This window comes from Triplophysa rosa, linkage group LG7, assembly GCF_024868665.1.
Source record: "Triplophysa rosa linkage group LG7, Trosa_1v2, whole genome shotgun sequence".
NCBI lineage: Eukaryota > Metazoa > Chordata > Actinopteri > Cypriniformes > Nemacheilidae > Triplophysa > Triplophysa rosa.
In genome coordinates this window covers 16,744,802-16,771,981 of record NC_079896.1, presented here as the reverse complement: position 1 = coordinate 16,771,981, position 27,180 = coordinate 16,744,802, and the positions used below count along the sequence as shown (strand labels likewise).

The window sequence follows — 27,180 nt, the reverse complement described above, 5'->3', positions numbered from 1 at the left end:
CGATGGGGATTCCCCTATCATTTCACGCAATGTCTTGTTCCCTCCTCTCAGGGACAGTAACCGGAGACGTTTCTACAACCGGAAACTGAGGGTAGTGCGGAGCAGCAGATACTAAGTCACTGATACGCGACAAACACAAGGGAGACAAGGGACGGGCCATTATTTTAAAATAGGAATTTCTCTGGATTTGCACATTCTTGGGAACATTTGGGATAATGTAAGTACACAACTGCATGAAATATATCACACCGTGCAAGTGATTTTTGGATATTTCATAACAAAATTATTCCATATTGTGGCTTTAATTCTATGCTCAGCTCTTTCAAAAAGTGAGACATTCACACATCTCCCCATCCCCCGTCATCTGAGAAGTGGAATCTGTTTTAAAAGCCTGTAGCCTACTGACATGGAGAGAATTAAAACATTTCAATGTTTGTTATTTAAACGCAGGTCAATACACTATTTCGTCACACCTTAATTTAATACTAATGAAACGGCCTATAAAATGAATATTTTGGCAAATATTATGTTTTTTCGTTCACGTCTTCACACGGTCCTCTGTCCTTGCTCAATAATAATGTTATGTTACATTTTTGTCTTGTGCAGTTTACTTTCTCTTGTCTGTGTTGAAATACTGATATTATATCACATTCGCCCTCACGTATTGGCTGAAAGACAGGGTGCAGGCTACTGTTGTCGCTTTGTATCATTAATTTCTGGTTTAGCTGTTTATCACCAGTCTTACACCCGCTCTGAGCAAGCCTCGAACCAACAATCGGTCAACACCGGCTTAGGAGATGGACATGCTAACGAGGAGGCTATGCTTCTCTTTGTTCTTCATAGGCATATTTATGTAGCTTGGTGCAAACTGCCCACTCCTGCGTGAACAATGTGATCTGTACATGGTTTTCACTGACGCACAAGTACCATATTTTAGTGTAAAATGATTGCTCATGGTAATGTTTATAAATGAGCTTAAAATTAAAAACAATTGTATAAAATTTCATATTGAACATTGCGTTTGCGCTGTGGTGGAAAGGAGATCTTCCGTAAATAAAGATACATTTATTATAAAAGCTTAGCGACTACGGACGTATTAAACTGTGGTTATGGAACTTTTTAAAAACAATCAAATGGTTCAACAGTATGCTATTATAAGGACAGAAAAGACAGTGCTGTATTCTTATAACTCTCATGCATATGCAGCCGCTTTAGACTGGCAGAAAAAAATTATCCTTAAATGAACTTCTGTGATCATAACACATTTGTTCTAATGATTTAATGATTACTTTACTATGTCCTGCATTTGGCTCAATTCTCAGACTATATTGCTTTTTTGTTATATTATAAACTTGAATAACTCTTGTTTTAATCTTTAATGTGTTGCCTCCTGTCATGTAATAAGTAATTTATCACATTGAATTTCACTGTTTCACAGTACATGTGGTTAAGTACTGAAGGTGAAAACTCTCCCTTTGTGCCTCCTGGCGGAAATTTTCACAATTTCACGAACTAGTTTCACATTTTAAATGTTTTTTTAACTGCCGCCCTTCCCCATTGGCGGCACTCAACATGGTGGTAGAGAGAATTCTGATTGACTATCTACTGTATTTGCTGCAATTTATCAAATTACTATAGTTAATGCTACAAAATATTGTAGTGTACAGTATAATACAGTTTACTATAGTAATAACAAAATGTGTCATTTACATCTATGTATTAAGGAAATTTGTTTAATTTTCTAGATTTCGATTAGGAACATGGTACAGCATCATGATACTACTTAAAGTATCACGATACTTCAGCTGGTATACTATCGTAATATATGTTTATGGTACAGTGACAACCCTAGTGGCTACAGGTTGTTAAATGTACATTTATTTGATACCCACATGAACTTCTGGGTGGAGTTTAATTAGAAATCTTTTCCTCTTAAAGCTCAACTTCCGAATCTTGGACCAGTTGAATGTGTTGATTTTGGTGTTGCCCTAAAATGAAGTGACAAATAAAAGTTATAAAACAAATCTGATTAGATGATGGAAGTTTAAAGCAGTTGTAAAAAAACTGATATACATACAAGTGACCACACAACTGAGTTTCTATATTAATGCAGTCTTTAATATTTACACTACTTCACAATTTTTAAACACGCACAGTTCATCTTATGAGTTCTATTACTTGGCAGTAGGTTACTTATAAGATACCAGTCAATAAGCATATTGCCCTTGCCAAAGCTGTGTTGTACACGATTTTACCAAGGTTACTACTTTACAAGGTTACACATTGACATTCACAACAATAACTAAAGTTACAATAACATACAGTCTCCCATAGCATTCCTGTACCTGAAAGACCTGCAGGCCCATGTGGGCTACAGATAGGTTGATCTTGGTGCCTTCTCGATCAGCAGCAGGGTGGAAGCGCACCCCATACATCTCCAGTTTACGAGCAATCTCCAGAACCTGGAAATCTGATTCTGCTGGTGTTTCCCCACTATAAGAATAGAGAATGTGCAAAAGATATTTAATATGCAATTCACATTTACAGTGTGTGTAAATCTATTTGTTCTCTTTCTAACACAGTATCTCACGCCTCTGGCGTGACCAATTGCGGAAGCACCAATGAAACCATGTCTGCCAGTCATGGCAGACCAATCACAGCAGCGGTAAGGGAGTCCCGCCTCCCTGCAAATAAGCTGCCACTGCCGTTTCATCATTATCAGCCATCCACTCTCTGAACATGACATCCCTCCTCATGGCATACCAAGCGGAGTTACTCGAGGAAATGGGTCATCAGCTGGACTCCAGATCTCCAAACCCGGTGCTCTGGGAGGAGATATGCGTGATTGCAGATTTAAACCTGCGCATGTCCCGAGTCCTGCCCGTCCACCACAGCATCCAGGGAACACACCCCCGTAGTCCTACGTGGCGGCTGCGGCAAAAAAACGCCGACCGGCCCCCAGAAGCAGAGTCATAGGAGTGCCCTAGGTAATTGGCCACCCCGAGTGTCACCTCAAATTTTATTGGGCGGTTTAATGCTGATTGAGATCTCACTTCACCACTTGTTGAAAAAAGCGTGCGGTTGACGTTCGGCGGCGGTGCCGCACAGCTTTCAAATGAATCAAGGACGAGAGTGATGAGAGTAACAGAAGAATAAGGAAATTTCGTATATAAAGTAAGTTTTAAGACTAAGCATCTGGATTTTGTTTTCAGAAATCATTTTGAAAGTTAAGTCGCTGTATCTGTATCAACAGGTTTGATAATTCAGCAGACATTCACTCAGTCACATGTCCAGTTCAAACTTTAGCTTCAGCTTGTAATAAATTATTTTGTCAAAATAAGCTTGACTTTTTATTCACGTTTCCTTTTTTGATAGTGATGACATTTTTATTGTGATTATACACTAATGTTACTTGTTATTGCAATAGATGAATTGAGGGATGACACAGAGAGCTCTGACTCTGAGAAAGAGAGTGAGCTAGAGCTTTCAGGAGATGTCATAGAGCCCCAGCCAACCACATCAAGCACCATATATGTTGTTCCAAAAGGACCCAATGGTAGGCCAAGTCTATATTTAAATCTAATTAGTAGCTGTCACAAATTTTGTATTGTTTACTTCCACATTTATAATACTTAATACCTTCTTCACAGAGACGACACGTTGTTTAACATATATTTCAGATATCTCAAGATCCAGAGATGATTCTATCGAGTTATGTTACACTAACGCAAATATAGATCTCGAAAGGAATTTCGATACAGGAAAATTTGTGTGGCAGCCAGCTGGTCTTCTCCGCACACATTTGTTTGTTTCCATAAATTGGATGTGACAGAACCCTCTTTCACTCACTCGGTCCTAGGGGTGAGTGATCGGGATGTACAATGATTACTGGGGAGTTTTTTTATGAGGGGCAGACACCCCCAGCAATCGGCTGGCACTTTATAGATTATTGATCCTTATTCACTCGTTTATACAGCGCCTTGCAAAAGTATTTATACCCCTTCATATTAATCACATTTTGTTATGTTTCTGCCTTATCTTAAACTACTTTAAATAAAAAATACATTAATCTATGAAGTAGACATAAAATAAAAGTTTCCTATGTCACGTGATCATGGTGGAGGGTCACGGGATTAAGTGAGAATGGTAATATTAATCACCTGCTCCCTTAATTGGGGGGGAGAGGGGGTGAGCAGGAAGGATGTATTCTTTGTTGACCAACTTCAAAATACAAATAGTTTATTAAATCAAGAAATATCAGTCCGTGCAATAAAAAGAAGATTGCGAGTATGTTTTGCCTCACGGGTATTTTGTTGCGTCGCAAATGCATGGAATTCCTGTTTCAGTCTCTCAGCGGCTGTTGGAAATGACGGAGTAGCCGCTACATCAGGGGTCGGCAACCTAAGGCACACGTGCCACTATTGGCACGTCGAGGGAAAATCAATGGCACGCCAAGCACATTTAGATAAATGATGTATTTAATACAAAACTAGTGTTTGTGAAGTTTAAAAAAATATTGAACGTCTGGTCGTATTCGCATGACAAATTGCCTGTTAATCTGTAATCGTAATCAACATCTTTTACATAAAGTTGTCTGTGCTTTAGAGGTCACGTGTCATCGATTGTGTAGTTGCGCTCACTGTGGTGCTGAACTTCAGACGAGGTTCACAAATGGCTACTACGCAAAAGAAGGCAAAAACTGACGCTCGGTCATTTCAGCCCTCTTGGAGAGAAGAATTTGGTTTTGTTTTTCAAAAAGATCGTGCTGTATGCACTTTATGTTTAGAAAATGTTGTGTGCCGTACTTCCAGCGTTAAGCGCCAGTTATGAGAAACAAACCGGCAGTCTTCGTGTTTTTACTAGATTGAAAAATAATGCTTCTGAAGCAAGTTACCGACTTGCTCATTGCATTGCGAAACACGGAAAGCCATTCACTGACGGGGAGTACATTAAGGATGCTTTCCTCTCTAGCGCAGAGGTCTTGTTTGATGGGTTACCTAACAAAGAGACTATTATATCGAGAATCAAAGATATTCCCATGTCAGCCAGAACTGTTCAGGGACGCATAGAAGAAATGGCAGAAAGTGTCACTGAGCAGCAAACAGCTGGGCTGAAGGATGCAATGGTGTTTAGTGTTGCGCTGGATGAGAGTGTGGACATAAATGACATACCATGTTTGGCAATCATGGCAAAATATTGTGATTCGAATGTAAGAGAGGAACTCTGTTGCCTAAAATCAATGACTGACACAACAAAAGAGGAAGACATTGCCAAGACGTTTTTTGAGCACTTTGAGGAGCGAGGGGTTGACATCGGAAGAATTTTTGCAATTACAACAGATGGAGCCCCTGCCATGCTTGGCAAACAGAAAGGAGCTGTCAAATTAATTGAGGAAAAAGTGGGTCACCCCATTATAAAATTACACTGCATAATACACCAAGAGAACCTGTGTGCAAAAATGTCAAATTCAGATCTTAATAGCGTTATGGCTACAGTTGTAAAGATTGTTAATTTCATAGTTAAGCGATCTTCCCTCACACACCGACAGTTCCAGTCCCTTCTCGAGGAAATGGACTGCACGTACAAAGATATTCCTCTCCACTCGGTGGTTAGATGGTTAAGCTGTGGTAAAGTTCTGGAGAGATTTGTTGGCTGCTTTGACAGTATTAAAGCCTTCCTAGCTGAAAAAGGCCAAGTCTACACTGAACTCGAAGATGAGACGTGGGTTTTGAAAGTCATGTTTCTCACTGATATCACAGGCCACTTGAACGAGCTAAATCTCCGACTCCAAGGTGCAGAACACACCATTTTGAACATGTTCGAAACATGGGCTGCGTTTATTGACAAAGCTGGCAGTTTTCTCAAGGGATATCGCTACCTCCACATTCCGATATTTCAAACATGTACGGGAGCTGTCCGCGCAGTGCAGCGTTAACACGAGTGAAATATCCAAATACATGTCCGAACTCGAATTGGAGTTCACAACACGTTTTGGGGACTTTCGGAAATATGGACCAATGTTCCCTTTTTTGATTAAGCCTGCAAGCTTCGATGGACACGAATTCGATGCATCTCTGATAGAGTGGATGGATACACAGGACATGGAAATGCAGCTAATTGAGCTCAAGAGTTCAGCACTCTGGATGACAAAATTTGCAGAACTCCGCAAGGAGTTGGAAACCACAGCAGTGAACAATCAGGGATCTTGCATTTTTACATGCTGGGCATCATTGCCAGAAAAATTCTGCTGTCTCAAAAGAGTTGCTTTGGGTTTGCTGACGGTTTTCGGATCAACATACCTCTGCGAGCAAATATTTTCACACATGAACAATGTGCTCTGTCCCTCTCGCAATCGCTTGACTGTTGATCATTCCGAAGCATGCGTGAAACTTAAGGTGACGCACTACACTCCCAAGATAACAGAGCTCAGCAAAGGAAAACAGGACCAGGGCTCACACTAACTGGTATTTATAAGAACTGTACATCTGTTTAATCTTGCATTAGCATACACTGGGCCATGCTGGTATTCCTTGGCTTAACACTGAAAAGCAGCATTAAAACGTGATTCAAGTATATTTGTTTTCCAAACTCTTGCTGCTCTGCATTTTGTTCTAAAAAAATGTTTTATATACATATATAACAGTTTCAGTTATTAAAGAAATATGTGCAAATACGTGGTTTTAAAAATAAAGATGGTAACTATAACACATGTGAAAAAGCAGCACTAGAACTGGATTCCAATACTATTTGTGTTTTATACTCTTGCTATCTTCCTTTCAAAGGAGCAAAATGTTTTGTATAAACAGTTTCAATTTTTAAAGAAATCTGTGCAATTTTGTTTTATTGAAAAATAAAGATGATAGTCTATTCAAAATTTTTCTTTTTCTGTTTTGTGTTTTATAGCCATTTAGTATAAGTATACGAATAGTGTCAATCTAAAAAATAATAATATTGTGGTACAATTACATGTAAAACTAAACATTGATGTTAAAATGGCACAGTGGTTGCCATGAAAAAAATTAATGGCACAGCACTTCAAAAAGGTTGCCGACCCCTGCGCTACATTATGTCAACAAAGAACTATCACTTCTCAGCGGACGCATTGAATGGATTATACATCGCCTTGCGGAGTACAGGATTTTGCTTGCTCAACAGGAAGAGAAGAGAATTCTATAGCCGCAAAAATACATCAAAGGAAAGTAATCAGCAAAGCTTTTAGGAGAAACAAGCACCGTATAGGTAAGGCGGCTGTTTTTTTTTTTTGCTAATCAGTTGCTGTTTGAACCGGTTATGTTTATCCATGGGGGGTAATCGTGGGATTGCGGTGTTGTTTGTTGTTTGGCTTTTGTCAGGTTTGTCCAGAGCTCTGGCATGTAAAGTTTGTTGTTTGGCGGTCCGTTTTTGTATGAATAGATGTCATGATGTTTATGGAGTTGATGGTGCTTGTTTGCGTTTCGTTGTGATGTTGTTAACTTAAAGGTTATGACGATGCAATGTTTGAGTATTGTTGACGGGAAGCAGACAAATATGAGTAAAGTGAGTGCCGATAGCATTACTGCCATGGAAGGAAGAAAAAGAGAGATTAAACTCACTGCAAAAGCATTGTCTAAACAGGCTTGAAAGTTTGCAAAAGGAACGAAAAACAAATTTGAAAAAAATTAAAGGACTGATTCCAGAGATTAAAGGTCTGATGACAAGAAACGAGAATGCCTCTAAAGTGCAAATGCTGCTTACAAGTCTTGTTCAGCTTTGTGAAGATGCCAGCAAATTGCATGACATGGTAATTCCTCTACTTCCTGAAACTGAGTTGGAAAAACAAAATGAATGGTTCTGGAGTATTATAAAATACAGTGATGCATTTACAGAAACAGTTACACAGTGGTTGATTGAATCAGAAGGATCTTTGCAAAATGTTATTTCTGTCCAATCTGATGTTGGTGTACCACAGGAAGAGTATATTGCTCCTCAAGTGACTGCTCATGCTTCATCTATTGTTATGGCAGAAGATGACTTACAAGATGATGTCAAACCTAACGACAGTGTGTCAAATGTGGGGAGAAGTACTTCTTCAGTACGTCTCAAAGCAGAGGCTGAGTTGGCTGCATTAAAGGCAAGGGGGAAATTGTTGAAAGAAAACATGAATTGGAGGATCAAGAGCAACAATTACGAAAAAGGAAATAACAATTTAGTCTGCAAGGAGAAATTGAAGTTCAAATGGCCAAGTTGAATGTTTTAAAATCTCACAGTGTGACGAGTAATACATCTGGGCGTTCTGGAGAAAATAATTCTAAGTTATTGTCACACCAAAGAAAAATAAAAAGTTTTGATGCCTGTGCTAAATCATTTGTTCCTCAAATGTCTGCAAAGAAGCAAGATTCAATGCATGACTGTTTGAAGTCTGGAGCAAGGCCAAAAGATAGAACTGTACAACAGAGGGTACTCTCACAACCTAATACAGTGCAACAAGGATCATCTGGATGTCAAATAGCAGGGCAGGGGATGCCAGGAAATGCATTCAATACACAAGTCGATTACAGCAATAATAATCAGAGCAACATTTTGGAAATAATGAAAAAACAAAATGAAATAACAACGCTCTTGTTAAGTGAAAGTGACCTATTAGTCAGATATGGTGACCCATACCCGAAATGTGACCTCTGCACTTAACCCATCCAGAGAGTAGTGAACACGCACAGCAAGTGGTGAACACACGTACACCCGGAGCAGTGGGCAGCTATCACTGCAGCGCCCTGGGAATCGAACCGGCAACCTTCTGGTCACAAGTCCGACTCTCTAACCATTAGGCCACGACTTCCCCGTAAAACAACAATGCTTGCCATCGTTACCCAAAAGAGATCTGAAAGTGTTTAATGGTGACCCATTACGGTATCATGCATTCATAGAGCCTTTAAAAATACTGTTGAGAGTAAGACTATAGTGATAGTAATTAGTAAGACTAGAGTAATAACTATAGTGATCGCCTGTATTACCTTGAACAATATACTGTTGGTCCTCCAAGAGAATTGATACAGAGTTGTCAGCATATCAATCCACACAATGGATATATGAAAGCCAAAACTTTGTTGCAAGAACATTTTGGCAATGAGCAGAACATTGCATCTGCTTGCAAGAACATTTTGGCAATGAGCAGAAAGTTGCATCTGCTTACAAGAACAAAGCTCTTTCATGGCCTCAAATTAAATCTGAAGATGGTAATGCTTTGCAAGAATACAGTCTTTTTCTTATTGGCTGTTGTAATGTTATGGAGGAAGTGCAATATATGGATGAGTTGGACATGCCAGCCAATATGATGGCCATTATAATGAAATTACCCTACAAACTTCGAGATAAATGGAGAACAGTGGTTTGTGAGCTACAAGAAAGACACAAACGTAGAGTTTACTTCATTGATATTGTCAACTTTATAGAACATCAAGTTAAAGTTCTAAAAGATCCAGTGTTTGGAAATATACTAGATGTCCCTGTAATAATGAACAAGGATGCTAAGAGAACTAAATTACAATCTCATTCTGGATTTGATATCACTGTTGTTGCTGCAAGCAAAGGAAGTGAACCTGAAAATACAAGAAAGATAAAAATTGGTTTGGAGAAGGAAGAATGTCTTTGCTGTGGAGGTGAACATACATTGGGTACATGTCCTCAGTTAAGAAAACAATCTCGCAAGGAGAAGATTGGTTTCTTGAAGGAAAGTGGTGTGTTTTGGTTGTCTGTGTACCGGTCATATTAGTAAAGATTGCAGAAAACGTCTTTGTTGTGATGTTTGTGGTCTTAGACATCCTACGTTGCTGCATATTTTTCCCAAGGAAAAGGGTACAGATACAATTGAGAAGAAACCAAAGATGATAGTGAATGATGTTTTGGTTTCAAGTGGTCTTACTGGGGCTGGTGATTCTGATTGTAAACTCCCAATTGTGCCTGTTCAGATTAAGGCCAAGAAAGGCAGCAAAATTGTCACTACATATGCATTTTTAGATCAAGGAAGCACAGCTGTGTTTTGCACTGAGAGTTTAATGAGAAAACTGAATCTTACAGGAACCAAAGTGCAGATTCTGTTATGAACTATGGGACAAGAAAAGATTGTAAGTAGTCATGGTCTGTCTGGAATGGAGGTAGCAGGTGTAAATAGTACTGACTTCTGCGAATTGCATCGAGTCTATACCCAAGAAAGTATGCCTGTTCACAAAGGGAATATACCCAAAGAACGTGATCTGCAAAGGTGGCCTCATCTAAATAGTGTTCATTTACCAGAAATTAATGCAGGAATTGAGTTACTAATTGGAACAAACATTCCTAAAGCATTGGAACCACTGGAGGTTATCCGCAGTGTGAATGATAGACCCTACGCAATCAGGACTATGTTAGGATGGACTGTGAATGGACCACTCTTTGGAGACAGTGAAAATGTGAGGGACTGTGCTCATCCAGAGGTCACAGTCAATAGATTTTAAGTCGTGGATTTGGAAAACATGTGGCAGTTTAAAATTGACTTTCCAGAGTGTAGCCAGGATGAACAAACTAAACTCTTTTCATATTAGTTTTATCAAACTCTTAGAAGTTTTCTTAGTGAACATACAATCAGCTTCCACATGCAAAACACAATTTTGGAAGAAAAAGACAATTAACTTTCCCTCCAAAGGTGCCATCTCCTGATTGGGTAAGTCACATCTGTAGGATGCGACATCCTTAAAGCTTAAAAGAGACCACAGTCTCTTCCGTTATCTGGTTCGTCGTTCTTTCTCTCCTCTCTCTTCTTGCGTTTTGCTTTTCTTTTTGTTCGGGTTCTGTCCGTGCCACCTCTACAAGGGTAGAACGATCTCTAAAGGATGGACAAGAAGAAGACTTCACCTGGACCCCTAAGTTTGTGCCAGGCTGCGGCCTCGTCTTTCCAGATACAGATCCTCTGCATAAAACTGGTTCTCTCTGATCACTTCCAGCCAAAATCAACTGGAGCCTCAACAAACTGCATCAGGACACTTTCTTTCTTTTGATGGGCAAGACATGCAAGTATCAGAACTTAGTCTTATTTATGGATGCATAGAGCATCATTAATCCTTTTAACAAAGGCGCTATACAAGTAGGAAACTGATGTTTTGTTCAGGCTATTGATCTTCTGAATATCAAATACTGCCATAAATCAATGCTCTGTTCTTCTCTCTGCTTCAACTTCAACCTTCTTCCAATGCTGAACTGTATGTGTGTGTATGTAAGATTAGTGTGTGTCTAGTCTAGGTAATAAAGTCCTGTTTTATGTCACACGTGACGTTGTTTTTAGTTCATGCTCATAATCCGGAGTCCCTAAACATGCAGATTCTTGCTACCTGCTCGTGATTTCCCCAAATCATGAATTTGATCCAGATAAGTATAATTGATCATAATTAATCCCAATTTGGGTTTACATTTGTTTCCCTTACAAAGGGTGGTGGAGAATATATTACTTATAATTGTGATCAAAGCTCATGATGATTCTTACAAATTTGGTGGAGAATCGTGTTTAAATAATACTATCGCTCATTGAATCCCCTACAGTTTTTTAGCTTTAATAAATTAGCTAAAATTCTAAGTCACAAATCTGTTTTTTGTTTTGACATTATTGTGCATGGAGTGTAGATTAATGTAAAAATATAATTTAAAGTAGTTTAAGATAAGGCAGCAACATAACAAAATGTGAATAAAATGAAGGGGGATTAATACTTTTGCAAGGCACTGTTTACCAGCTCCGTCAGCATATTGGCAATATGCTGACAATACAGGAGTTATCTATATCCTATAGTGAGATACCGAACAAGTGTTAGAAAGATAACATTAGGTTACTAACATAACCCCGATTCTCTGAGAGAATCTCTTCTTCCATGAGTGCTGTTGAAGATGGTTAAACAAAGTTTCACATAAACCACAGATACACATTTTGCAGAACAATCATTTAAATTACATGTACTCTCTCCATTAATCAAGTATTGCAGAAGTTCTAGGATACATAATCTCTCTACATTCACATTTAGCAGACGCTTTTATCCAAAGCAATTTACAAAAGTACGGGAAAATGATTAGCAAACTGTGTGGGAGGCCAACTCATTGGAGTAATCTCGTGCCACGTTCTGGCTAATGGACGGCAATTGCAGTGTACTCTAATTTTGCTCATCCTTTAAATCTGCTTAAGCCCCTCCCCTACCTTGTGGCCATATGGCTAATAAAGAGGCCAGAGCTACTGGATTACAATCACAACCTTACATAGCCACTGACATGGCTATTTTTATTGGCCATGACAGCCAAAGCTTCAGATTATATGCACCCGAACTGCATTACAAAGAGGACAGCTCAAAACGCATATATACTGTATATATAGGTTGTTGAAATGACATGGCATTTTCACTGTCACATAAAAATTAATATGATTAGTATTTTCTTCATTAAAATACAGTAAATGGTTAAGCATATCTTTATCTTACATGGACCTGTTGTTACAAAACTGCTTTGTTATTAGATTTTTTTTTTAGCCTAATCCCAAAATTGTCCTATGGTGTATCTGTCTCAAGCATGGTTCAGTCAATTAAAACTTTTATGAATTAAAAAGAAGAGCATAAAAATAATACATCAATAAAAACATCCTTCGGTGTGACAGATAATGTCCACTAGTGTGACGGACAATGTCCACTGGTGTGACACCTGTACTATCACACAAGAGGACAAGGTCTTTTTTAAAAGCATTTAAAACAATTTAATAATAATTGTTTAAATCATGTCTTATAATTTTTTTATAATTTGTGTTGTTCTCAAATTGAATGGTTACATTAATTGCAGTTTTTTTGCAGAAAATGTCATGAAAATAGATAAAATGCTGTACTTCTTTGGTTTTGAGACAAAGAATTGAGGGAGAAAATGAATGGAAGAGAGCGCACACGGATCTATAGAGAGAAAATTAACAATGATTCACACAGAAGGGAGGAGATCCTAAGAGAATGACAAAGAAAAAAAATAGAATCAAAATGATTCCTTATAGAAAGAGCAGCCTTATGTTATATACAATGATACAATGAATTCAACAATTAGCTGTGCAGTAGGGAGACACTAGAAAAGTTTCAGTAACATACTGATTGACTGAATGACTGACAGAAAATGTTTTCTGGGGGAAATTTTTCTTCCTTTTTACCTTAGACATTGTAATATTTTGTCTATGAGTTTATTAATTTACATTGTGGCAAGGGGGGCGTGGTTTAGCGAGGTACGCAACGGGAGAGAGAGCCGGGAGACGAGCAGGGAGTAAGTGGGACACGTGCAAACAATCAACACCTGTATCTAATTCCAGTAAGGGCGCGGAGAGAGCGGATAAAAGGAGGAAAGCAGCATACAGGCGAGGAGAGACTCACAGACTTACACGGGCGGTTGACGGGAGAACCTGATCGGGAAGTGGAAACTACAAAGGACTCTATACCCAGGATAAAGAATCGTATGGAGTGTAGTAATTCGGTATGGGTCATCAGCACCATGCCCTGAGAGAGCCTGTAAAGTTTCGGACCAGCGCCACCTAGTGGTGTGTAAATATATTTACAGGCCTATAACTTTGTCTGCGGTTGACGGAGTTTTGTGGGAGTCTTGTCCTTAGATTTCCGAATCCTTGCCGAGTCCAACGTTACCAAACATGCCATGTTTGGCCTGTAGTGTGATTTAGTGCAAAAAAACAACAATCGCGAACAATTTTGCAACTGTTACTCCGATCGAGATGAAACCAGCGTAGGAAACACGGAGCATTTAGTGGTTTACTCTATGGTGTAGGCCTAATGTCAAAATGTCATTAGGTGTCACGAATGGAGCGTGGAGAGAAGAACCCAAGCGCAGGCAGGCAGTGGATGAAGGGGTTAACACGATCTTTATTCTTTCAAAACAAAAACCCCACAATGGGGGAAAAACCGACAGTAACAGAATAAATAATACACCAACTTTGACAGGAAAAAATAAACTGGACTGGACTAAACTAACATAACACTTAACTAAACATAACTTGACAAACTAAACTAAACACTAATAATGGACTGGGTTCTTTAAACAGCAAAACAGGATCACAGGAACACTGACAGGCACGATACACATACATTACATGAGCACAGGACAAAGAAACATGAGGACATTTATAGGGAAGACAAACGAGGGATAACGACATGGGGCAGGTGTGGGTAATCAAACACTCAGGGAAAGATCACAAGGAAACGAGAGGAGCGGGGCCAATGACGAGACAGTGGAGAGAACGCATATTATTGTCAAAAGGACAATAATATGTTTCCCTCCACACATAACCAAAGGCTTTGTTATGGCTCTGCTACAGGACCAGGAAATCCAAGACTAAAAGAAGCAGAACCATGACAGAAGCCCCCCCTTTAATGAGCACCTCCAGGTGCTCACCAAGGGGTAGACGGACGAGACAGGACCGACTGAGACAATGACAAAAACAGACAAAACATGGAAAACAAAATCAATGGTAGACACGACAAACCAACAACAGGACTAGGGTGAGCCAACAAAAACAACAAACATGGGAGGGGGGGTGGGGCCAAACAAGGGCCCATAGGGAGCAGTCCAAAAGGGTGGGGGGAATAGTCCCAGTCCCCGGCTGCGCTCGAGGGCGCGGAGTCCTGGGGGACTTAGGGGGAGTCCTGGGGGAAGCAGTCTTTGACCCTGGGAGTTTCCCAGGCACCGGCTTGGCTGCCGGGCTGGAAGGCCGGCTGGACAGGGCTTGACGCCGGCTGAAACGCCGGCAGGACAGGGCTTGACGCCGGCTGGAAGGCCGGCTGGACAGGGCTTGACGCCGGCTGGAAGGCCGGCTGGACAGGGCTTGACGCCGGCTGGAAGACCAGCTGCTGTACCGGCTGGGACGCCGGCTAGATCTCCGGCTGGGACTCTGGCTGGATCGCCGACTGGACACAGGACTGGACGCCGGCTGGACTGGGCGCTGGCCTAAAGTCCTCTCAGAACTTCTCCTTGATGAACCGTACCAAGTTTCGTAGAGATTTTCGGCAGACCGAGGAAATATTTTGGACATGTGAAGCAGGACTGTTTTATATTTGGACTCTTGGTGAAGCTATGGAGTTTGGGTTAGAGACTCCATATTTGCCATGGTAACAGTTCAGACTATCCTCCGTGTGTGACAAATTTCACAACTATCCCATGTACGGTTCTATGGGCTGCCACAGACTTCCATGGCAGAAGAAGGAGCAGAATAATAAGAACATTAACGGAAGCAATAGGTGTCTACGCCACTTCGTAGCTTGACTCCTAACTAACGCAAACAAGACTAACAAACTAACAACACTAAATTTAGCTGCAAAGCAGCAATGACGGGCTCATTTACAGTAACCCTTCTGGCAGTCTGGTTTTAAGGGATACAGTAATGAAAGGGTTACACTATAGGTGCATTAGTTACTGTACCATGAACAAACATGAACATTTTTATCAACTAACATTAACAAAGATGAATAAATTTTGTAAAAGTATATTGTTCATTGTTAGTTCATGTTAGTTAATGCAAGTGTTACCAAAATATTTAATGCTCTATAGATGGTTTTAATTATCTATAAGCATTTGTGAAAAACATTACATATTATATATATATTATCAGTACAGTACATACAAGTACACAGTACTAGTACAGTTAACTTGTATTTGTCTGTTTGTCAATTTAAATATAGCAAACAGTCACAGCAGAAAGATGATTAGGATGAAAAGATTGCTTATCCTTACTCAGATGGATAACCTTAGTATTACATCCTTTTTACTGTCACTTTAAAATATCACCATGGCAACATTGTTAAAGATATCCAGCATCTTCAGTATTATGGCATCATGTTGACAAAGTTTGGTGCTATTTGGACAATTCTCCTAGGAGAAGTATGCCTTCACTAAGAGCTTGTTTTCTTCCAAAAATCCACTTTCAAAACAAAATAGCCAACTTCCTCTTGGTCGTAGCTAATGACTGTAAATTAGAAAGTTATCTGGCTTGATGAGAAGAATATATGTACCAAATTTGGTGACTAAGAAAAATGAACCCCCCACTTTTTCAAAAGTGGTGCAATAGATTTCACATCTGCTATTTGACATTATTAAGGTGACATGTAAAGCAAATCAGGTAAAAATAAGAGCCTGATTTCAAAGCATTAAAAAAATGACTGCCAGTTGGTGGCACTACAACTTTGACTCATAATAGTCACATCTATGCAGAGGTGGACGAAGTACACAACTTCCTTACTTGAGTGAAAGTACAGATACTACTGGTCAAATATTACTCCACTACAAGTAAAAGTTGTAAAGACAGATTCTTACTTGAGTAAAAGTACAGAAGTACGTGCTTTTAAAAGTACTCAAGTATTAAAAGTAAATTTCCTTTATGTCAGTTGTGCATTGTTTTATTGTCGTATACCTTATGCCTCTGAAGCAACCTACTGAATACACAGAGTAGCTCACAGTATCAGTTGTATTAAAGGAGTAGTTCACTTCCAAATTTGCCCCCATTGACTTTCCATAGTCATTTTTATTCCTACCATGGAAAGTCAATGGGGGCAAATTTTGCAGTGAGCAACTCCTGTAAGAGCTTTATATGTTTAGCGCATATATGTTTAGTTTAGATATAATCCTGTATGATCATTTAGCCTAATTATCCTCATTAGCCCCCTAGGCTTATATGTAATTATGAGCAGTGTTCTTTTATTTTGTATATTCCCTTTACCAGTTTTAGCAGCAATTTACCAGTAAGTAGTAAGGTTCTTGTAAATAGTAAAGTGTAGAAGCCATGTGTTTGTTGGATTTATTACCATTTGTGTTACCATCATTTAACTACAAACATAAACTATAGCTAGTATAATGAAACTATGGTATTTTTAGTTGCTGTGGTTTTACTAAAGATTATTAATTGGAGTATGGTTCCTATATTTAGAAAATGGTAAATTTGTGGATACTGTGGTTTTACTGCAAATACCATCCCTGCTGAAAAAAAACATTGATTTTTTTGAGATTTTTAAATTAAATTCCTCTTTGTAGTGTGTTTTGGGTTTTATTCCAATAGGATTTACCATCCCATCAATAGAATCCATCACATACAAGTAGACAACAAGTATCCATAATACAATTCCCATTATAACCATTAAATCCATTACATTTTATGTAGGGTTCTATTGTTTTTATTTCAACAGAAATACTTCAACTATAGTAACTTCAGTAAAAACATCATTCATTTTCCAAATCGCTTTAAATGATATAGCAGCAGATCAGAAGTTAACATGCACGCGTAGCTCAAGGTGTATGTGATGCTTATTTACCGTTTAGCCGTTGCCGATCATTTTCATGACAATGTTTCTACGATCTTTGACTGATCGTAACCCACACATGATTACACTACACTTTAACATGTGCCTTTTTCGTCTTTTAATGGTCTATTTGCCTTTTTAGAGCGCTATCAACGGTGTAGCAGCGCCAACGTTTACATTAGTTTAGCGGGGAAGATCCCAGAGTTGCCAGATTTGCGTTAAAAAAATCTGCCAAATGGCCATTCAAAGCTTGCCGGAAAACCGCGAGCTTAGAAAAACTGAAATACTTGGCAACAGTAAAAGGTCCTGGCAGATCGCAAGCCAGATAAATTGCGCACACAGGAAACCCCGCTGCACAGAAACCATTTTCTACTTTTGGACCTTTTTATAAATGTAGTGGAGTAAAAAGTATGATATTTGACTTTCAAATGTAGTGAAGTTAAAGTACAAGTACTCAGAAAAAATAATACTCAAGTAAAGTACAGATACTCAAAAAGTGTACTTAAGTACAGTACTCAGGAAAATTTACTTCGTTACTGTCCACCACTGCATCTATGTGATCAGCCTCATACCAAGTACAAACTGCTGAATTTTCATCACAATCAGACAATGTTTGCTGAAGTTATAATTTCTCGCCATAATTTCATTCCCTTGCCATGGTAAAACCGTTCGATATATCAAAAATCCCTTCACAGTTTTGCATCCCCAATGTCTTGAGATCACGTTGACTGATTTTGGTGGCAATTGAGTGAAGAAATTCCAGAGCATGCGTTTTTTCCAAAACTCTGAACAGCCGACTTCATGTTGTTTGGCACGATGAGCTCTACATGTGTACCAAGTTTCATATTTATATGTGCAAGTATGCATGAGATATTGACCACCGGATTCCAGGGGGTGCTGTAGAGCTCCTCTGCAATGCCCGTGTACCAGTCTCTGCCCGGTCCTAATGACTGCACCTTCCTATATGTGTGCCAATTATTCAAGATTTTTTAAGCATGTAAAGGGACCAAAAAAAGGCCAGAATGATTGAAAAAGAATACTAAATATAGCTGCAAGCAGCGATGACTGGCCCAAGCCATCAGCACAACCGCCACCCCGGTGGCATCAGGAAAACAGTTAGTTTTAAGGGTTACAGCTATTAAAGCCTACAATTAATCTGTTTGAAAAAGAAACACAAAACCAGTCCTAAATGAAAGAAAACAAGTCGGCAAAAAGATTGAATCCAATATTTGGTGATATAGCATGTGGTGAGTCAACATTGTCTCTCCCCTCTGACGAGAAGTCGCCGGTGTGGACTGTCAGACAATCAGCCACAGCATAAAGGAGAACAAAACAACCGCAGATAGAGAGACGAGAGGGAGCTGAAAAACGTCTTGACACTGAGCCCAAGTAAGGCAGAGACCTCACTACAACCCAACAACGGGAGAACCCAGCCACGGAAGGAGATGCGAGTAGACTGAACTCCTCCAATATTTCATCTCTTCTGCTTCCATTGCAGACCTAAACGGAGCTTACAAGAATACTCCAAGAAGAAGGATAAACCTGAGTTATAGTTTTTCCCCATACCCTTCCCTGATCTTATTTGGAAATAAAGAATATTATGTTTCTGTTGAACCAACTACTGCCTCTTGTATCGTAATTTTATGCCAGTGGGTGACAAGCATATTGAGTGAAGTTATCTTTGTTAGGTGGGTCATTTTGACCCGGGAACACCACAAGTGTGATTCTGAGCCATTTTGTACACAATTAAAGCATTTCAAAACAAACTTCCTGGTTACACAAATTAGTCTAGATTAAAGTAGGCTAGTGTGAACAACAGTGCACATTTTGGTCATATTTTATTTTAAATTGCCAAAATTATTAAAAAAATGCTTTTTTCAGTCAAAGACTGAGGTGCCTAAACTCAGATTGACTAGGCCTACCATTAATCCGGTTGAAAAAGAAACGCAAAACCAATCCTAAATGAAAGAAAACAAGTTGACTGATTAATTAAATCTAATATTTGGTGATAATATTGCATAACAAGTGATTTATAAGCTATCTTCGGACCCGGGAACACCACAAGTGATCTAGAACAGAGCACAAGGGTTAGTAACAAAGATACATTAGTGACGTCTCGGATTGTGAGGAGTTCAGAGGAGTGTCATCAACTCAAAGTGACTGGACTGAAACATGCTTTTGTTGAAAGTTAAGGTGCTCTGCGGCATGTTATACAGAACGTACTGCCTCGCTTAAATAATCAATTGCAAAAGCAGATGGAAGGAAACTCATCCATATGGATGCGCTGTGTTTAACTCCTCATATTCGAGTGAGCAGTCTTTTGTCGCATATGAACCATGAACAGCTGTCAAGGTTGACAGAGGAGTTTCAATGTCAGTATGTGTCTTGACCACTTGGCTACGAACCAAACTACAAAGCTATTAGTAAGACGGTAGTTATGGTCGCCTACGTGAGGTGCTGTGCAGACCGATCAACATATGACAGGCTTCCTCAAATCCCATCCTGGAGGTCCAGTGCCTTGCAGAGTTTAGCTCAAACCAAAATCAAACTCACTCATATGTGATTTTCTAGTGATCCTGAAGACCTTGATTAGCTTGATCAGGTGTGTTTGATCAGTTTTGGAGCTAAACTCTGCATGGCATTGGCCCTCCAGTATAAGATTTGAGGAACCCTTGGCGTATGACAACAAAGATACTCTGATGTCATATGTCAAATTTGTTTTTGAAATATCTGTGGACCTAAATCAAGTTATTAGTTCATTAAAACATGTTTTTGCAATATACAATCTAATAGTTTTTCATTTTCTGTTAAAATTTAGAAGATTATACATTTATGAAACCAAGCATGTTTCCTAAGAATGCCTTAGAAAATATGTAAAAAGTTTTGAAGTGTTTGAATAATGCACTGTAACGAGGAAGGCAGGACGAGAGCCGTGAGGCAACGAGGCGGCTCTTTCTATTTTCAATTTTGATCTGATCTGATTGTTACACCATTGCGTTTGTAGTAGAGTTAATATTTGTCATTCAAAGCTTGTTAACCATGTCTAATATCTATTGATCCGAATTCTAACCTTTTTATTTTTATGATGTAATGACCTTTTGTGGTCATTTCATTCCCAGGGAGGGAACGTGTACCTGTCTCAGTGTTTGCTGTTTGCTAAGGTGAAACGATAAAATTAACTGTTTAAACTTAAAATAATCTACATAAATACTAGCTAAGACCTTAAAGCATGGTTAAATTCATTCACTTCAATACATTACAATTCATTAAAAACATTACATAATGCATTCTGACATGAACTAACAATACATCTCTTTTTACAGCATTTATAAATTTGTTTATGTAACTTAATACAAATCTAGTTGTTTATTAATATTAGTTCATTGATAAATGTTAACAAATACAACTGTTAATATTTTAAATTGATTTAAATATTTATTAAATAATTAAATATTTATTAAATCCGTTGAAACGAACCATTAATATGTATAAATGCTGTAAAAGTATTACTCATTATTAGTTCATGTTAGCTAACTATTGTGTAGAAATGGAACCTAGTTGTAAAGCGTTATCAATGCTGGTAATGTTGGCCTGTCACAAAATAAATCAAAGCATTATTCAGGCTACCTGTCACTGTCACAAGTTTTTAAAGACACTTTTAAAGGATGTCTGTTGATGAAATGCTTTGCCAAGCTGATCATGTTGGCTCTTTTGGTCCGCAGATTTTGCACAGACGGACTTCGTCCGCACTTTGCCGCACGCTTTAACTCTGCTATAATGCCCCTTTGCGCATCTCCTGCACAGACAAGCCGTGAACAGACGGAAAAGGCTGTTTCAGGATGCGTTTTCTCTGAAACGCGCACATCATTAAAGTACCGATACCAAATAAATGAGAAATTGGTATCGTTTTAACAGAAGGGTATCGCGGTACTTTTCTAGTACCGGTCTATCGTGCAACACTACTTCCTTTATTTTAGGTAATTTAGAGTTCTTTAAAAATAAAGGTTTGTTATTTTGGTACAGTCTGCTCCTGAAGTCAAATCCCTGTCTTTTTCTTTGTTATTTGTTATCTATTGTAAATAGATTCTTATAATTTTAACTTACATTTTGGTGTCAACCCTTTCTGTTCGGCTTACCCCTAGAGGTCATATTGCTTGGTAATTGGTTGCCCTAAATTGGTATTATCTAATTGTGTACTTAAAATTTACAGCTGACAGCTATTCAACCCAGTGTTTCCCCTACCATTACGGCACCTCCCGCCCCCCTTGAAGGTCAAGTTAATTAAAATTTTTATGTTGCGTTAGATCACAAGAGAAGTCATTTAAGGAAACCTTTCCTATATAACATGTCTATACCTTGTTCTCGTATTAAAGCGGCAACGAGCAACTTTTGCTCACTGTTGCCCCACGTGGTTGATAAGCGGAATTGTCTGTATGCAGTGTCGTAAAAACTGTCGCAAAGATTTCCCGCTGGTAGCTCAATACACGCGAGTTTGTTTACTAAGCCGACGGACCCAGATACGTCGTTCAAACTATGTCCACCGATCAGGTAAAGTAGTCCGTGTTACCATATGTTCTTCGTATATCAGTACAAAGATTTATGTATCGTAAGTAGTCAACCATACGTGTTCGAAGCAAGGTTACCAACTTATTCTGGTAACTTTGGCCAAAAAAATATGTTATATTATGTTATTCATAAACTGTATATGTAACTGTACTGTTTTTGAAATCAGCGTTTCATCTTCATTGCGTACCACACGGGTGCCAACACTATGGGCTGTACTACAGCGCTATACTACAACCTCAAAGTAGACTCAGGGGTAGCAGCTGATTGTTAGAAGTTAGCACAGAGAGTGCTAGCTACATGGAACATTTTTATTTACCCGAAACACAACACATGGACTTGAATGTGTTTTGTAACCTATAGTACTTTTCTTTTGTTATTATATTGGAAGTCAATCAACACAATCGCGACCAGGCATTGTGTTTTGGGCACATATAAATAAAGGGTTTGTTAAATATTGGGACGTCATGTTTCACGTCAAGATTTTTAATAAATGTTCTAATAGCTCCCTTAATCTTGTTAAATTTCAGAGAGCAGCAAAGTCAGCTAGATCAAAATACCTAACCTGACCTGATTTCTACACACTTTCATAGACCTAGGAGTTTATTGTCAACAATACATTCAGTAATTAATCTGAAATCCCAGTTTTTTAGGGAGCCGTCAGCTGAGCTCTGTGAGAATTTTTTTACATTTTTTGTGGATGAAGTGAGTGCTATCTGTTTTTCTTTCGGCTCACAGCTCCCAGACCTGTGTTTGAACTTGCTGTCCAGTCCATTTATCTTTTACAATTTCCAACATGTTTCTTTAATGGAACTTTCTGATCTTGTTAGCAAGATGAAGGCAACCACCTCGTCACTCGATGTTTTTCCATCAGATATGATAAAAGCAGCATTCCCAGTAATCGGCCCAAGTGTCTAGCTGTTGATGAACTCATCTTTGGGCACTGGTTTGGTTCCGACTGCTTTAAGCATGCAGTTGTTCAGCCTTTGGTTAAGAAGCAAGGTTTGCATGAAAGCTGCTTTACTAACTTTTGACCTGTATCCAAGTTATCTTTTCTCTCAAAACTTTTAGAAAGTCATGCTGTCACAATTGACCCCGTTTTTAAATACAGCTAATTTGTTTCCTTTTTAATCTGGATTTTGTCTGCTTTGTTGAAAGTGTTCAATATAGTGTTGCACAATAGACCGGGATTTTGACATTGGTGGGAATATAAAATTGGTCTGCAGAGCCGCATTGTCACTAAAGTTTAGTGCCGTTTACTTGGCTTACAGTATTAAACAATATAATAATTTAATAATACTTAAAATAAGTTTGATTTGAAATGGTTTTCTACACATTGTTGTCACTCTCATTGCTACACTGTCTATTGCTGTCTACAACAAGATCAGTTTCCTTAGAAATAAACCAGAATATACAATTAGCCACTCTGTATTAACTACTGTATGTTTAACTACATGTACAGTCTGGATAAAACTATTTTTCATATACATACATATTCATGCTTACATTTTTAAAACTACTGCATGTATGACTGAGTGCTTAATAGACCTCTATAACAGTGCAACCCTGTTGTAACTTTAATATAATGCACAACAAATAACATAATCATGTTTTAAAAGCCTAATCACCTGTGACCCTGACTCTCCACAGCATGACAGGACTGCTTCTGTCACCTGACCTGACACAATAATGAATTAATGCATTCCATATGAGCACATTTATGGCTCAGATACAGCTTACTATAATCATGACAAATGCCATAAACAAAAGCAATTGAGAAAATGTTTAAGTGCTTATTTTGGTTTGTTTTACATTTATATCCTGTTCATGATATACATTCTATATTGCTTCACAAAGCAGAACTAATCACAGTTAGACAGAAACATAATTTGGATCATAATTTAATTTTTAGGTAATTTTAATTTTAACAAATGCATATAAACAGTGGATTTTCATGATATTCAACTAAAGTTCAGTTCAAGATTCTGTTGTTTGGTTTTAAAGTTTTTAATGAACAAGCACCATCTTATTTGAAAGATCTTCTTATCCCTTTGTCATCTTCCAGACTTTTAAGATCCACTGACAAGGTTTTGTTATTTGTCCCTCGGTATCGGTTAAAATCTAAGGGAGACAGAGCTTTCTCTCTCATTGCCCGTGGTTTGTGGAACCAATTTCTTCTGGACACCCATCTTACATCTTCCATTATTGTTTTTAAATCGAGGATGAAAACGTATCTTTTCTCATTGACATTTTAATTTTTTTATTTTGTATTTTATTGCTGTCTGTTTTGTCCGTTTGTTAATTGGTATTTTATTTTACATTGAACACCACTTTGGATAGCTCTGCTATGCGGAAATGTGACTTACTTACTCTCACTGGAAAAATCACTTTAACGGTTTTAAAAGATTTTATTAAGTTGATATAGCTGTTTATTTTGGTGATATTTATTAAGCACTGAAATATTTTTCCAGAGTGTGAAGATCCGGTTTCTCTGGCTTCAGTTGTTCAACCATGAAATATGCCTAGTAAGATTAAGGTTGGATATGAAATTAAGTCTTGTTTTGAATTTATATTTGTTTGGACAACTAAAAATAATACTATCATAATTATGTATTACAATCATCAGAGATTTTTAATTTACTTATGAATGCACTAGATGCAATTGGAAACCCCCTTTGAAGTAAAATAACCTGGAAAATCAGACAAAATCTGTTTTTTGCAGAAAACAAAGTGTCTGTGTAATTCTTGAGATTACGGCTGCACTACAAAACAAAGGGGATTTTGATACTTGTCAAATCTAATTTAAATATTTTAATACAACACAGTTAAGTTTGATTTTTTTTTCTTTTTTATGTTCAGTCATTTAGTGAACTTTATATCTGATGACATTTATCACTAAGAATGGATATTAAAAGGGTTGCCATTTTCTTTTGATACATTTTGTTTTGCTGTTCGCTCTATTTTTGTTTAGTTAGGGAGGCAGTGTATAATTGTATTTTTCTTTGTAAGTGTATATTTTCTTTTGGGAGCGCAGAGTGGTAAAGCCTTTTAGTGCCGGATAGGCAGGCAGATAGTTGTTTTTCTGTTTGTTATTTTGGCATATAACCCCTTCAAAGTTATTTCAATTCAACTGAACTACAATCAACTTTGTTGATAACATCACAGTAACTATGTGTGTGCACTTGGTGCCTGTGTATATGTATTTGTTGTTAAACATTTCCAGACACTTCCAGACACTGAGAAAGGGTGACTACATGAATGATTTTTGTTGTGTCAAAAAATAATTGCATCGATAATAGTTCAAGCCACAGTAAGCAGATATAACTTCAAGCAGGCCTAGATTTATGACATGGCCCTGATGGCCTTATGCTCTTTGGGGGGAAAAAAAGGATGTACGAAGCCATGATACTGAATGTATGAGTTGTGCAGGGTGCCAATTTTCTTTCACTCTATATTTTGTTGAATGTTTGAATAATATGGGAGAAAGTGCAGGATATTATTTTTTTTGGGGGGGGAAGATCTTTTGATATTTTGACAACCCCCCATTCTAAAAGAAAAAGGTGATTATTCATTGAAAAGTAAATAATGTTATGTTTTATAAGCCCTTGACACGATCACAGCTGTTTTAGAGTTTGAACAAGTGTTGCCAGATTTGAAAACATTGAGTTCCAGCAAGCATTCTTTTGCACCAACTACGGCAGCTTGAAGAAGTGCACAGCAGAACAATAAGGAGGATTATTACACAGTCTTAATGAGTAAAACTAGGAGGAATTCTGCAGCTAGAGGACAGATCATCATATTTGGAAAAACTAAGCCAACTCTCAAATATACAGAGCAACAAGAGAACTGACTGTTAAAAGTGCTAAGTTTGAAAGCGACATCTGGGGATACTCCACAGTTTTTTACCCTTTGAACTAAAATAACATCAGCAGCAATGTTTAAAGACAATGACACAGCAGGACAGCGGGAAGCAACCATTTGGGAAAGATGCCAAGAAAGTAATGTTCTACGATCTACGGGGAGAAAGACACTAATTTCATGGCATGGAAGTGCTGCCTGGGATGTTTGCGGGCTGTGACGACTGAAAGAATACTGCAGTCTGTATCTATCTGACCCACAAAGATAAAGACTGTGCAAATCCAGATGTGCACAGTACATGTTTCTGATGAAAACATGGGCAGTTGTGGCCTAATGGTTAGAGAGTCGGACTCATGACCAGAAGGTTGCCGGTTCGATTCCCAGGGCCGGCGGGTAACAACTGAGGTGCCCTTGAGCAAGGCACCTTACCCCTACTTGCTCCCCGGGCGCTGCAGTGATAGCTGCCCACTGCTCCGGGGGTACGTGTGTTCACTACTCTCTAGATGGGTTAAATGCAGAGGTCACATTTCGTTGCCTTGTAGTTGTACATGTGCAATGACAATAAATTGAATCTAAATCTAAATCTAAAAAAAATCTAAAAAAGCGCACAGGAGTAGCGGAAGACGATCACTGGCTGTGTGAATATCAGATATACTTATCCCTGCCAAGAAACTGGACTGGGCTGTGCCCTACTTCAACGACATCAACTCAACTTTATGTATATAGAGCTTTTAAATTTTCATTGTTACAAAGCAGCTGTACATGAGACATATTGACTATAAGCAAAATAATTAAAGTTGTACCTGCAAAAACAAGAAAAGGTTGAAAACACAGAAGACAGACATGCCCACATACAAAACACTCCACACACACAATATGCACACGTACTAACACACATAGACATAGAGACACACACACACACACACGGATGTGCACGCACACACACACAACACACACGTACGTACACAGACAAGTACGCACACACACACACACACACACACCCACACGCTCAGTGAGAGCACACATTTAGGATAAAGGAGAGAGAAGCACAGGTCAAATATAACAGATAATAAATTCCTATATGCAATATTAATTAAGTAAAACTTTAAAATTCTAAAGCAGCCCCCCCGGTCAGGCAGATAGTGCAAAAACAGTATGCAAACGGTGGCGAGGAACCCAAAACTCTAATCGAGAAAAAAAAACTCAGGAGAACCCAGGCCCAACCAGGGGATTCCAGTTCCCCTCTGGCAAAAGCTGCTGCCTCTGCACAAGCTCCAGAGAGCTTGCACAACAAGGCTAAATAAAATAAATAAACTTAATAATAAAATAAATTATAGTTTAAGATTATCATTAATAATCTAATAGCATTTGAAATTTTGTGGTGAAGACATGTCAAGAGACCGCGTCCTTCTTTATCCAGCTCTATCATCTCAGCTCTTGTCAGGTCCCC

The 27,180-nt window shown here is 38.5% G+C and overlaps 1 protein-coding gene across 1 annotated transcript in view; it reads right to left on the bottom strand.

Annotated features, from left to right (window-relative positions):
* Positions 1 to 1,877: 1,877 nt before the first annotated feature.
* Positions 1,878 to 27,180, bottom strand: part of LOC130556694 (FERM, ARHGEF and pleckstrin domain-containing protein 2-like) — a 68,857-nt gene continuing 43,554 nt past the window's right edge. Inside the window, exons 8-9 of the mRNA XM_057337932.1 lie at positions 2,346 to 2,493; positions 1,878 to 1,988 (exon numbers count right to left, since the gene is read on the bottom strand). Coding sequence (XP_057193915.1) covers positions 1,878 to 1,988; positions 2,346 to 2,493 — 259 coding nt within the window. The remainder of the gene's footprint in view (positions 1,989 to 2,345; positions 2,494 to 27,180) is intronic.